The sequence below is a fragment of the Erpetoichthys calabaricus genome, chromosome 14 (genome assembly GCF_900747795.2).
Source record: "Erpetoichthys calabaricus chromosome 14, fErpCal1.3, whole genome shotgun sequence".
NCBI lineage: Eukaryota > Metazoa > Chordata > Cladistia > Polypteriformes > Polypteridae > Erpetoichthys > Erpetoichthys calabaricus.
Genome location: NC_041407.2, coordinates 103524514 through 103539556, shown reverse-complemented (window position 1 = coordinate 103539556; position 15043 = coordinate 103524514). Strand labels below are relative to the sequence as shown.

Sequence of the window (15043 nt, the reverse complement as noted above, 5' to 3'; positions counted from 1 at the left end):
AATTCTCTTTCTTCAGTATGATATTAGGCATAAAGTTAAATGAATGCTTACTATCCATTCTGGATGCGTTGTTGCTGAGAGTCACAAACCTTGGATACATTTGTCTCAGTGGCATCCCTGACTGGTTATGCCATCCTTCCCAGGCATATAGTAACCTTCTGTAATTTGTTGAATTGGCCATCAGGTTCACAATGTCTATGGATAAAAATCAAAAGCAGACCCATTAAGACTTGAGACAAACATTGCTATATTTTGCAGTTCATTTATGCAGGAGTGGCAGCCATTTAAGGAAGACATGATTCTGTAGTCCAGTTACGACGACTATAATCTAAACAAGACCAACTATATGTTCTTTATGTATAGAAAGTTGGGGCAGAAAATAGCCAGTATGAGATGAAATACTGACCAAATCAGATTTTGGATTAAAAGTACTGAGATATTAGTTAAATAGAACTTCATTTGTCTCCAAGGGAAATTTGGCTTCTTACAAAAGATCCTTAAATAAATTAATAAATGAACTTGTATTTACACTCACACATGCACACAATGGTCTGAACACACACCAGAATGACTAAAGAAAAAAGGGAACAAAAAGAACCTACTGACTTGGCAGTTACAGTCACAGTTAGACATTATGCAAGCATATTGCTGTTGGTATAAAGGGACTCCAGTCACTCTTCCTGACACACTTCTGCTAAATAATTTGTTGACTGAAAGCCCTCCGTATTAGTGTGTCAGGGAGAGGATGTGTAGCATTGTTCATAATGGCACCCAGTTTTGTGTTCACTCCTTTTCTATTACCTCTAGGGGGTCCACTGAACATCCCATAGCTGAGCCTGCTCTTTTAATTAGTTTGTTGATTTGGTGGGCCTGTCTGGAAGTGATGTTACTGGCCCAGCACACCACAGTGTAGAAAATTACATTGGCCATCACAAAGTTGTAGAATATGTGAATTTATAACCTGTTATAAATTTTGTGCTTTGTGTCTCTCCCCACCCCCCCCCCCTTATATTTTGTAACATGCTGTATTATGACAGTATTTGGGTAATACTGACCTAATGAATTTGTTACTAGAAGAATACAGTTACTGAACTTGGCTTAAAGCTAATTATTCTGGACTCAAGGTTCTTTATGATTTGAGTGTTTCTTTAACTTTTAATATGTATTCATGATGAGTGACAAGTTATGATACGTCATATGGATATTGTAATTTAAAGAGAGTTCCATAATGTAACTTTCTAATGTCAAAGTTATGGCTTGCCCACCAGATGGTTCCAAAGCCGCCCTCCTTTGTTGTTGCTGGCATTGCCACAGTTTTACTCTTCAGTTGCCATGTGGACAAGTGTTTCGTTTGTTTACATTGCAGCAGCATGAACAATAATGTACTCTTATTTTTTTAACTTTTGGTATTTATTCTACTGGAAGGACAGAAAGAAGGATTAATTCAATATCTTAAATTGATTATATGATGCATAATATTACATTTTTCTCTGGTCTATAGATGGGGAATAAGGACAAATCTCATGTCATTTGAATAAGATTTGGTACTGTATGTCTATAGATTTTAAGAATTTCCATTACATTAATATATAAAAGTCTACAGTATGTAATAAAATAAGCAAGTTTTCAGAAACAAAGCCCAAAATTGTAAATTGATTTATTTGCATTGATGTATAAGCCACATTTTTAAAATTTATTTTTGCTCCCTTGAGAATTTCATATAGTACTTGATATTGCAGATGATATAGTCTACTTGAGTAAAATTTCTTTTCATGATTTTGTAACTTCTGCAAACTGCAGTCGTCCAAATATTGATCAAAATGCATGTAGTTTTCATACTTTAAGTTATAGGGTGTTTTTGGTATGGTTGCAACCAGCAACATACTAAGTGAACACCACGCTTTCTAGAAATCCATTACATGCATGATAAACTATGTCTTGCGGAGAAAAATGGACATGATAACCTTGAACTGTACCCTTTCTACAATCAGACAGGCAAATCAACTGCTTAGCATGGTCTTGTAAGATTCTGACAAGCACTTACATGTTTAAGTCAGATAATGTTTGCTTTAAGATTCTTTAAGTATTTTTTTTTAATATGTCTCCTTGTGAATAGTGTAGGAGAAATGTAGGGCACTACATTAATAAGATTTTTACCTAGCAGCAAACCATCAAGCAACATTAATCTGCTTTATGGGATCTTGCAACTACAGTGTTTTCTGATTCCAGGACTAAAATGTTTGATAAAAGAGTGCATCTAATAAAGCACATGCAAAGATGCATATGCCAATGAATTTTTAAAACCATTCCAGAAGTAGAATTCCTAATTTTTATGGAAGAAATCATTTGTATTTTAGCAGATTTGTAATGTAATAATATATTTTGCTAACATACATATTTCTGTTTGTTGTATCTCAGATTTTCTTAACTTCCTGGTTTATATGGAAAATACGTAAAGATAGCTAGAAATTCTGTTATAGTTCACTAACTTGTTTACAAGGATTTTTAAATTGGCACGGCTAAGTAGATTTTCCTGCTTCATTTGTAAGTGTGCTCTTAAATCTTCCTTCGTCATGCTAGTAGTAATCAGTCTGGGTGCTTTAAATTTCTGTCCTGTACTCCCAGTTCATTAGGAAACTACTGTAGCTTTTAGCAGTGATCGTAAAGATAAATGTTCACTCTCAAATGTTTATCCTGTTACCAGTGATATTTTTTTTGTGGTGTCTAATATGTTTTAGGCAGTTTTTGTACTCTCCTATGAAAAATAACATTTTCTGGGTTAATGAGTAGCTTTGTTTGAGCTTGTTGTCTGGTTTTGAAGTTTATATTTCAGAGATTCAATACTTTTGTTTTCTATACCATATCTTGTATATACTGTACTTTTTTTTCTGGTAATGAAGTATACAGTAGACTTCACAAAACTCAATCCATGTTCTGTATTTATTTAGTTATAACCATCATAGTTCTTCTGTTTCAATAAGATTACATTTACTGATTTTTGCCTTACCTGGTTCAAGAGAAGAATTCTGGCTATCCCAAGGAAAGTACACTTTAGCTGTAGAGTAAATGCGGTCCATGTCACTCAGGATGGTGTTGTACTGAAAAAGAGTTTAAAAACTTGAGAAATTGACTTTGCACTTATAACTTGGCTGTCACAGTGACACTGAATTAAGGTATGGTATTGGACTGAAGGTATGCTTCTGAATTCTAGGTGTCTGTACAGCTGGAAAGCTGAGACAGTTGTTTTTGATCTCCCTTTTTCTTGAATTTTTGAAGTTATTTGATAAATTATTTTGTATCTTGTGTGTTTATTTAAATTATATTATGAAGTTAAAATGGTTGTGCTCTGGTTAAAATTAAGAACAAGCCAGTTTATGGCCATTCTCTTTAAACGCGTGGTGACTACACACACAGTTTGATTTGTCTTTGAAGAACTTGAATTTTTACTATTGTATGTTGGGTTAATGTTCAATTCTATGACCTCTTTTCAGTTCTGTCTTAAAATGTGATTCGACAGTCACAATATCCTTTGTGTGCATTGTTTTTCTTATATATTTTTGTTGCTTATCTTAATGAAATTCATCTCTTATTTTGGTGAAATGCACATCACATGAAATAAGCCCTGAAATGAAAACTGTTACTTTTACTGTCAAAGTTGAGATTGCTAGCACTTTTTTTTTTTTTTTTTTTTTGATTGGTGAATCCCCTGTAAAGTGGACGGAAACCTTTGACTACCAAATCCCACATTTATAACAGGCATTTCAGATGCAAACTCCTAATGATGAATTTGGAGTTTCTTGAACTAAAGTACCCACTTTTCACAGGAATTCTGGACAACATTTTCTTGTACTCTTATCCTACTTACACAACACACAGGATTCCCAAGTCAAACAAAACACTGTGAAGATGATTAACCAATGACAAATCAGTACTTGCTAGAGCCCACCTTCTCATGTTTGATGAATGAAAGTGACACTTCTAATTATATATGCTCACATTCCTTATAGTTGTTGATTTCCACAATTCCCAGTACTTTTATTTATTTCATTTTTTTAACTGTGTTCTGAATATTCCTCCATACTTTAGGTCACCAGGGCTTCCTTTGGGTAGTAAGATTGAATGCACAGTACAGTATCGGTAAAATCTTTTACACTTTATAATATAAGTAGGCCTATATTCGGTTTACACCTGGAAATGCACATTTAAAATTAGAGGAATGACACACAGTACTTACAAAATGTATATCTGCCTGTTTGGAAGATGTACAATCAAGTCCAGTCCAGAAAGTGACACAATTTTCAGAGTTTTGGCTCTGTATACCATCACAATGGGTTTGAAATAAAGCAATCATTATGTGATTGAAATGCAGAGTTTCAGCTTTATTTTAAGAGTTTTACCAAAAATATCGTATGAGTAGTTTAGGAATGACAGCCATTTTTCTGTATATCCTCCCCCATTTCCAAAGGCTCAAAAGCATTTGGACATTTGACTGACAAGTCAGGTAGGAGCAGCCAAAACATACTGCGAAAGCAAACTAAGTGCTTTTCAACGCAAAGTAGTGGAATATTCTTCAATGGCCAAGTTAATTAACTGAGCTCAACCCATTTGCACATGCATTTCACTTGTTGAAGACAAAACTGAAGGCAGAAAGTCGAGCGAACAAGACAGCTGCAGTAAAGACCTGGCAAAACATCACTAGGGTGGAAACACAGCACTTGGACATGCCCATGGGTTCCAGACTTCAGGCAGTCATTGTCTGTAAAGGATATTTAACCCAAATGTTCAAAATGATCATTATGATTGTTTGTTTGTCCAAACACTTTTGAGCCCCTGAAAATCGGGGGACCATATATAAAAATGTGTGTCTTTTCTAAACGGCACATAGAATATTTTTGTTAGCTTTAATTCAAGGGATTTAAGAGTCTATACTTCAATCACATCTTCATTGCTTTGTTACAAATCCATTGTGGTGGCGTACAGACCCAAAATTATGAAGATTGAGTCACTGTCCAAATATTTGTGGACCTGGCTGTATTTTACTATTAAAGTTGTTGGGATGGTTTCCAAGGTGAAATGTTGCATAAAAATGTGAGAAATTACAGATTTCACTAGGCGCTATTTTCTGTCTAGGTTTTTACTGCTTTTATCTGCCAGTGTAATATATTTTTGGGTTGAGAGTTTTCAATGTACAGTGCTGTTTTCATATTAATACTGCACAACAACATACTAAAGTACAGTTGCTTTGATTTGAAATGTTGAACAACTTGAAAGAAAATAGCAGCTGTAAATATGTCAGGGTTGCATGCAAAGGAATGCTTATTGCTAGAACATGCAGTGAATTTGTGCGACTTGGTTCTTTATGCTGAACATCAAATAACCGAACTTGGCAGATGTTCACTGCACTGGATGCAAATTTGATTAACACTGTTTTTGTGCTTTTAATGATACAGAAGTATGGCTGTATTTAATATTAATTTGCACTGTGGCAAAAAAAATCTCAGTACAGAAGCAGTGATTCAGTTTGCATAAAAATGCACACACAAAAAATAACACACCATGAATCTTTCCAAAGCCAAAGGAAAGGAAAAATAAATTGGTGCAGAATAGGGATATATTAGAGTCGTTAATAAACCCCACCATGGCTGGTGATGGAGCTGTGTGTTGAGTCATGCTAAATGGTGTCCTGTGGCACACATAATCAAGCACTGGGTAACTGTGCCTCAAGACAATGGCTATCAGCACCGGGTCACAGTACGCAAATATATTGCTTTTTTTTTTTTTTTTTTTAAACAAATGTGATATTATTTTGCTTGGGAATTTGCTATCACATTTTTTGTTGTCCTGCTGTGCACACCAGGAAGAAAGTGTTGACAGAGCAAAGTTTCTCTATGCTCTGTTTGATTATGTTTGTGCATAAATCTGTGGCCAAGTGGTGCTGCCACCTGGAAGGGGGAGTTGTTACTCCAGACAGTTCCTGTAGTTAAAGGAAGGATGGAGCCAAGTCTTAATGCAGCTGTGTTGAAAGTCAAAAGGTGGTCCTTTCCTACTGGGTAAAGGGCTGTTTGTTTTAATAACAATAGTAAAGCAGCTATAGTAACAAAAAAATGATGTGAGAAAACACAACACATATGTTTACATATGAGAATACAAAATGGAGAGCTGAAATAAATCTTGGTGTTTTATAATATGTATGAAGTATTTTCAAGCTGAATATGCAAATTGTAATAGCTGTTCAGATATACACAAAATTCAAATGTGAGTTTGACAGCCCTAACATATAGTCTGTCAACTTGTTTAATTTTTATTTCAAGCATGCTTGCAAATCGTGTGTTTCTTGTGAAGCATCTTCTCCTATGTAACGTTTTTAAGAATAAATGATCACATATGCCCCACTCAAGTATGGACAAAGCATTTTTCATTGAGATCTTGGTAGCCACACTAATGCTAATGGAGGCCATTGCCCAAGAGGAACACATTGATTCTGGGAAACCCACAGGACACAACATAAAACAGTTCTGTTTGCAGGACACTTTCACTCATGCAAGCAGAAATGTAGGGTTATTATTGAGATCACAGGACAAATCGAAAATGACAAATTGTCTTATCTACTCTCTCTCTCTCTCTTTATTTATATATATATATATATATATATATATATATATATATATATATATATATATATATATATATATATATATATACAATGCATCCGGAAAGTATTCACAGCGCATCACTTTTTCCACATTTTGTTATGTTACAGCCTTACTCCAAAATGGATTAAATTCATTTTTTTCCTCAGAATTCTACACACAACACCCCATAATGACAACGTGAAAAAAGTTTACTTGAGGTTTTTGCAAATTTATTAAAAATACAAAAACTGAGAAATCACATGTACATAAGTATTCACAACCTTTGCCATGAAGCTAAAAATTGAGCTCAGGTGCATCCATCCTGTTTCCCCTGATCATCCTTGAGATGTTTCTGCAGCTTCATTGGAGTCCACCTGTGATAAATTCAGTTGATTGGACATGATTTGGAAAGGCACACACCTGTCTTAGGGTCGTTGTCCTGCTGAAAGATGAACCGTCTCCCCAGTCTGAGGTCAAGAGTGCTCTGGAGCAGGTTTTCATCCAGGATGTCTCTGTACATTGCTGCGGTCATCTTTCCCTTTATCCTGACTAGTCTCCCAGTCCCTGCCGCTGAAAAACATCCCCACAGCATGTTGCTGCCACCACCATGCTTCACTGTAGGGATGGTATTGGCCTGGTGATGAGCGGTGCCTGGTTTCCTCCAAACGTGACGCCTGGCATTCACACCAAAGAGTTCAGTCTTTGTCTCATCAGACCAGAGAATTTTCTTTCTCATTGTCTGAGAGTCCTTCAGGTGCCTTTTGGCAAACTCCAGGCGGGCTGCCATGTGCCTTTTGCTAAGGAGTGGCTTCTGTCTGGCCACTCTACCATACAGGCCTGATTGGTGGATTGCTGCAGAGATGGTTGTCCTTCTGGAAGGTTCTCCTCTCTCCACAGAGGACCTGTAAAGCTCTGACAGAGTGACTATCGGGTTCTTGGTCACCTCCCTGACTAAGGCCCTTCTCCGCCGTTCACTCAGTTTAGATGGCCGGCCAGCTCTAGGAAGAGTCCTGGTGGTTTCGAACTTCTTCCACTTACGGATGATGGAGGCCACTGTGCTCATTGGGACCTTCAAAGCAGCAGAAATTTTTCTGTAACCTTCCCCAGATAGATATATATATATATATATATATATATACAGTCATATGAAAAAGTTTGGGAACCCCTCTCAGCCTGCATAATAATTTACTCATCTTTCAACAAAAAAGATAACCGTGATATGTCTTTCATTTCCTAGGAACATCTGAGTACTGGGGTGTTTTCCGAACAAAGATTTTTAATGAAGTAGTATTTAGTTGTATGAAATTAAATCAAATGTGAAAAACTGGCTGTGCAAAAATGTTGGTCCCCTTATTATTTTGCTGATTTGAATGCGTGTAACTGCTCAATACTGATTACTTGCAACACCAAATTGGTTGGATTGGCTTGTTAAGCCTTGAACTTCATAGACAGGTGTGTCCAATCATGAGATATAAAAGTATTTAAGGTGGTCAATTGCAAGTTGTGCTTCCCTTTGACTCTCCTCTGAAGAGTGACAGCATGGGATCCTCAAAGCAACTCTCAAAAAATCTGAAAACAAAGATTGTTCAGTCTCATTGTTTAGGGGAAGGCTACAAAAAGCTATCTCAGAGGTCGAAACTGTCAGTTTCAACTGTAAGGAATGGAATCAGGAAATGGAAGGCCACAGGCACAGTTGCTGTTAAACTCAGGTCAGGCAGGCCAAGAAAAATACAGGAGCAGCATATGCACAGGATTGTGAGAATGGTGACATACAACCCACAGATCACCTCCAAAGACCTGCAAGAACATCTTGCTGCAGATGGTGTATCTGTGCATCGTTCTACAATTCAGTGCAATTTGCACAAAGAACATCTGTATGGCAGGGTGATGAGAAAGAAGCCCTTTCTGCACTCACGCCACAAACAGAGTTGCTTGTTGTATGCAAATGTTCATTTAGACAAGCCAGATTCATTTTGGAACAAAGTGCTTTGGACTGATGAGACAAAAATGGAGTTATTTGGTCTGAACAAAAAGCGCTTTGCATGGCGGAAGAACAACACCGCATTCCAAGAAAAACACCTGCTACCTGCTATCAAATTTGGTGGAGGTTCCATCATGCTGTGTGGCTAGTTCAGGGACTTGGGCCCTTGTTAAAGTCGAGGGTCGGATGAATTCAACCCAATATCAACAAATTCTTCAGGATAATGTTCAAGCATCAGTCACAAAGTTGAAGGTACGCAGGGGTTGGATATTCCAATGAGACAATGACCCAAAACACAGTTCGAAATCTACAAAGGCATTCATGCAGAGGGAAAAGTACAATGTTCTGGAAAGGTCGTCACAGTCCCCTGACTTGAATATCTTCGAAAATCTATGGGATGATTTGAAGCAGGCTGTCCATGCTCGGCAGCCATCACATTTAACTAAACTGGAGAGATTTTGTATGGAAGAATGGTCAACAGTACCTCCATCCAGAATCCAGACACTCATCAAAGGCTATAGGAGGACAGCGTCTAGAGGCCAAAAGGAGGCTCAGTTAAGTATTGATGTCATATCTCTGTTGGGGCAGCCAAATTTATGCACCTGTCTAATTTTGTTATGATGCATATTGCATATTTTCTGTTAATCCAATAAACTTAATGTCACTGCTGAAACACTACTGTTTCCATAAGGCATGTCATATATTAAAAGGAAGTTGCTACTTTGAAAGCTCAGCCAAAATCCAAAGAATTAAGAGGGGTTCCTAAACTTTTTCATATGACTGTGTGTATGTATATATATGGAAGAGAAGATCTGTGATACGGTTTGCATATTTGCAGCTGGAGATCCACAAAGGGAGAAGAATGAATCACGTATCATAAAGTAGTTTTATTCCTGAGCTTTCAACCCCTGCCAGGGGTCTTCATCAGAGGATAATGCTTAGACTTATAAGAATCAAAGGCAATATATAGCAAAAAAATTACGTGGTGTGGGGTGGGGGAGGTGGCAAAGTCAGTGTGATCGGGGTGGGGGGGGGGGGTATTGGGTGTACAGTTTATTTATTATGAACATGTTCTTCTTAAGTTTGCATATGCTGGATTTATGTCCAAGTGTCTGGTGATGGCGTTCTCATTTGATAGCCACAAGGTGTCTGAAGGTACAGCTCGCATCCTGGCCAAGTCAGGTGTCAGAATAGCACACAAGCCCACGAACAATTTGCGCACGGTCCTCTTTAATGCTAAAAACAACAAATTGACAGCAGAAACACGAAACGCAGTTTCTAGCATTCCATGCTGTTCTTGCTCAGCGGTATACATAGGACAAACTTCAAAAAGAATTGCAACACATATACAGGAACATTGCAACGCTGTCAGAAGAAAGGACTCATGATCACTGATCTACACGCATACTAAATCAACAGGACATACATTTAACTGGGACAATGTACGAGTAAAATTAAAGGCCAGTACTAAAAGTGCCAGAGAGCTGGCCAAATCTTGGCTATCAAATGAGAACGCCATCAACAGACACTTGGACATAAATCCAGCATATGCAAACTTAAGAAGAATAATAAGGAACAAGACTTTACACCCAATACCCCCACCCCCCTCCTGATCACACTGACTTAGCAAATAATTACGTGGGGGAGGTGGCTATATATTGCCTTTGATTCTTGTAAGTCTACGCATTATCCTCTGATGAAGACCCCTGGCAGGGGTTGAAAGCTCAGGAATAAAACTACTTTAATAATTTATATAGCGCTTTTCTCAGTACTCAAAGTGCTATCTACACAGGGAGGATATGTGATTAATTTTTCTCCCTTTGTGGATCTCCAGCTGCAAATATATATATATGTAATTGTGTTGCTGTCATATATATATATATACATACATATACACATATATTATATATATATATTATATAGATATATATATATATACACATATATATATATATATATATATATACACATATTATACATATATATATATATATATATATATATATATATATATATATATATATATATATATAAAAGACAGCAACAGTTATAACAATGACAACACAATTACATTGACAATCATGTTACGTTATTTTTAAAATGTTTCCTTTTTTTTTCATAACCTCTTTAACACACTACTTCTCCGCTGCGAAGCGCGGGTATTTTGCTAGTGTATATATATATATATATATATATATATATATACACACATACATGCAGTTTTAATAACACAGAAATCAATATAAACATTAACATCATTATCATATGAGAAAATGAAGTAATATATAAGAAGCACATTTCATATAAATATAAATTATTAAACAGTAAAATCTTCTTCTGTAATTTGCTACCATGGCAATTTGTGTGTCTGTCCAGGATTTTAAATGACCTGTAGCTCGCAAACCGTTTCACCTATACACTTGAAATGTGGTACACATATAGTACGTCACGTCTACTATCCGCTTTATGGGTGATGATTGTTTTACTCTTTTTGTCTTTATTTTATTTTATTGTAGAATCAACTCCTATCTGCGCACAGCAGGGCAGCCGTGGGCGGATGCGTATGGTGTATTCACTCCATGTTATCGTGCATTGCGCTGTCAGTGGTATTTTGATAAAAGAATTTGAACAACATATAAGAAGCGTATAAATTATTAAACAGTAAAACATTAACATTTAAGAAGTAAAGTTACATTAAGTACTACTGCAGTGCCTTCGGGTATACCTCATTTTTTGTTTGCCAATTACATGCTTAAATGTATACATTTTTTGGTGCACCTACCGGAGAACACGCGACATATAACCGAGCGTGGGAGAAGCATGGATTTTAAACACGCGTTGAGTTCATCTGCTGGTCTCCCTCGTGGAATAACTGGTAATGTTTGACTAAAATGTACAGCGAGTAAAACGACATTACCTCCTATTTTTTTTTTTTTACGATCTCTGAGATCTTGCTTTTTTCGGTTCAAGGCTTCATAAGCTCTTTTATGTTGTATGGTGTACTTATCCCAAACCATCATCTTTGAATGTTGCAAGACTTTCGCCTTGTATGTAGATCGGGGTAATTACATTCATTGCATTCCTAGTCTGAATCACAATCTGATTGTATGGGTGGTTACCTGGCACTGTAGGGTTGCCACCCGTCCTTTAAAATACGGAATCGTGCCGCGTTTGAGAATGAAATTGCGCGTCCCGTTTTGAATCAATACTGGACGGGATTTATCCCGTATTTTTTTTATCATTTTTTTTTTAAAGCAGCGTCTCATGCAAATCATCCCACACGCATTTTATGAAGATGCCTCCTTTCCTACTTTTGATTGGGTAATACTTGATGTCATCGTTAGTTTGATTGGTGTTTTTAAGTGTCCAGTGAGGAGGGCGTGTCTTTTAAGTAGAGTCTGCAAAGTGTTGGCACTGAGATGTGGCGTCAGCGCCATAGTTGAAGCCCCTAACGTTGCGGTCAGCAAGTCGGCTAACATCCGCCATGTGCCGTCTTTCAGTTGCGAGAAGCAGATCATAGAATGGTTGAAACTGTTGCCCCTAACGTTGCGCCACGGCGTGTGGTTCGTTTATACGTCGTGTCTTCTCATTAAACTTTTATCTCGCGAATACGTTATTGCAATCCGCAGCGGGAGCGTTTGTATAAACTTAATTTAAAGTTACGTTTTACACCGTGCTTTGTTTCCCTTATGAACATGCTTGTATGCTTAACTCGCTCCGTTCTCAATTGTTTAATTAATTTTTTGCTCTTCGCTGTTTGCGGCTGTTCCTCCATTTCCCCCCACTTCGTTCTTTTATCTCGCAAATATGTTATTGCAATCCTTAACGGGAGCGTTTCAATAAACTGATTGAAAATAGTTTTGCATTTACCTTTTTAGTAAAAGGCGAGCTTTTAAGCCTGAGAAATCACCCCGTAAATGCACACGTTTAATTGGACATGTGTTAATATGTATGGTTACACAGTATTAAAAGACGGTGAACAACGTCAGTTACCTTTGTTCCCGCGTTTGATAAAAGGTGAGCTTTTAAGCCTGAGAAATCACCCCGTAAATGCACACGTTTAATTGCACATGTGTTAATATGTATGCTTACACAGTATTAAAAGACAGTCAAAAATTAACGTCATTTACCTTCGTTCCCGCGTGCGACTCGTGCTGTAAATGTCTTCCTTGTTTTTAGTTCACGTGATTACGTAGGAGGCGTGATGACGCGATACGTGACTCCGCCTCCTCCATTACAGTGTATGGACAAAAAATATGTTCCAGTTATGACCATTACGCTTTGAATTTCGAAATGAAACCTGCCTAACTTTTGTAAGTAAGCTGTAAGGAATGAGCCTGCCAAATTTCAGCCTTCCACCTACACGGGAAGTTGGAGAATTAGTGATGAGTGAGTCAGTGAGTCAGTCAGTCAGTCAGTGAGGGCTTTGCCTTTTATTATTATAGATATATATAATATATATATATAATATAATAAATATATAATATAATAAATATATAAATAATATATACATTGTATATTATACAGGGGTGTTCAAAAAGTTTCCGCATTTTAATATTTTCGTTGGAAATAGTGGAGGCAGGAGGAGTAGTATTTGGGCATTTAAAAGTTGGTACAATGATTGGAAAATTGCATCGCAAACGAAGGTGACTGTCTTTAAAGTGATGTAATTTGTTTTTGAAATTCTTAATAAATAAAGTTAAAAAAAAAAAAAAAGGTGCAGATATATTTTGAATGTCACTCACACATATATATTTATTTATGCTAGGGGGCTGTGCCCCCCTACTCGCTTTGGGTGGGGAGAAATGAGGGTAAACGTTAACATTATACAAAATTATTGTCTGCTATACCTGCATTTTTATCACTCTTTAAATTAATGTTTTTTATCAATATGCTGCTGCTGGAGTATCTGAATTTCCCCTTGGGATTTATAAAGTATCTGTCTATCTATCTGTCTGTCTGTCTGTCTGTGATCCTAAGAATGTGTTCATCAAGACCATGGTGATGTACACAAAGCACTGAACAAATATATAATGTAATATTTTCCTCCGTATCTTCCATATCCTTGCGGAGTTGTGGCTGTAAGGCTAGGGCTCTACACTGGCAATTGAAAGATTGCCAGATCAAATCCTGTAAATGCAAAAAGTGACTATACTTTGTTGGGCCCTTGAGCAAGGCCCTTAACCTGCAATTGCTCCTTCCTGGGTATGACGTTAATCTGCCTCCAGCCCTGTATGTAGGCCCTTCAACCTGTAGGGAAAAAACCTGGGGGTTCGTTTCAGAATTGGCACTCCAGCCACCATAAAAAAACTCACTCTGTTCCATCTGAACTACTGTGGTTCTGAGGTGTCACCCGTTGCATGGCTGTACTCAGGTCCTAATCTGGGATCCCGAGTTAGTTTGTCATGTGGTGGGTACGGCAATGCGCTGTATCAGTGTGTGCTCCTAACCTCTCCTCTCTCTCTTCCATATGGCTGTGAATTACCATTTATATTTGACAAGCATGCTCCCCTCGCTTCTGTATTAGAGGCGGGAGGAAAAGTAAAAGGGATACCATTCTGCCGATGTGCTCGCCTCGATTCTGTATTAGCGGCTGATCGAGTGACTTTCTCCGGAGGTTTCGTTTTGACAACGTGCTGGCCTCGCTTGCATATTCTCGGAGGTGGAGCCCTTACCCCGACTCCACCTCTTACTTTTGGGCCGGACAGACACACACACTTCCATGCATAGACGTTTATATACAAGACAAGATATCATCAATGTATAACTGATGCTTCCTTTAGCTATTTTCAATCTGGAATCAGGATATCAGTCCGCTTCTGGTTTCTGGTCATTCCAAATATTAGTGGAAAAGCTGCATTTGATACATTATGTATGGGAAAATTTGTGCAATAAATTTTGTAAACCCAGCAAATTAAAGGAAGAATATGAGGAGACAGAGATTACAGTTGATTGTGTCTGTGAATACAGAAAAACAACAACCAAAAAGAGGTGATAAATGCCAAATAAAATAAAGTAGAAATGAATCAACAACCTGAACTTGACATCTCTATAGAAATCATTGCCAAGAAGCCTACTGTCCTGATACACAAGAAAGCAGGTGTTAACAGAGAGAGAGTAATAGTACAGTAAGATATTAATCCTAAAATATGAAATATGTAAAAAAACATTACTTAATTTTTGTAAATAACTCCTATTGGTATAAAATGATATTCTGTTTATTGTGATTAAAAAGTCATTTTGTTCCAGTCATCGGGAGGTTAATGAATGGACAATTAAATGTTGCGTGGTTAACAAGTTTTGTTTTTTTCTTTTTTAGAAAGTAATTTTGGTACCATGGTTTTATAGTGTGCCAAAGTATAGAAATATTTAAACTTTATACATATATATATATATATATAAAAGATGATCCTGAGTATGTCAAGTGACT

At 37.1% G+C, this 15043-nt stretch overlaps 1 protein-coding gene and 1 long non-coding RNA gene across 2 annotated transcripts in view; one reads left to right on the top strand and one right to left on the bottom strand.

Moving 5' to 3' along the window:
- LOC127530169 (uncharacterized) overlaps nucleotides 1-15043 on the top strand; it is a 251310-nt gene that overhangs the window by 95532 nt on the left and 140735 nt on the right. The window lies entirely within an intron of this gene.
- The window catches only part of ace (angiotensin I converting enzyme (peptidyl-dipeptidase A) 1), a 64135-nt gene that overhangs the window by 40652 nt on the left and 8440 nt on the right, over nucleotides 1-15043 (bottom strand). Inside the window, exons 3-4 of the mRNA XM_028820012.2 lie at nucleotides 3008-3098; nucleotides 52-195 (exon numbers count right to left, since the gene is read on the bottom strand). Of these exons, the coding sequence (XP_028675845.1) occupies nucleotides 52-195; nucleotides 3008-3098 (235 nt within the window). The remainder of the gene's footprint in view (nucleotides 1-51; nucleotides 196-3007; nucleotides 3099-15043) is intronic.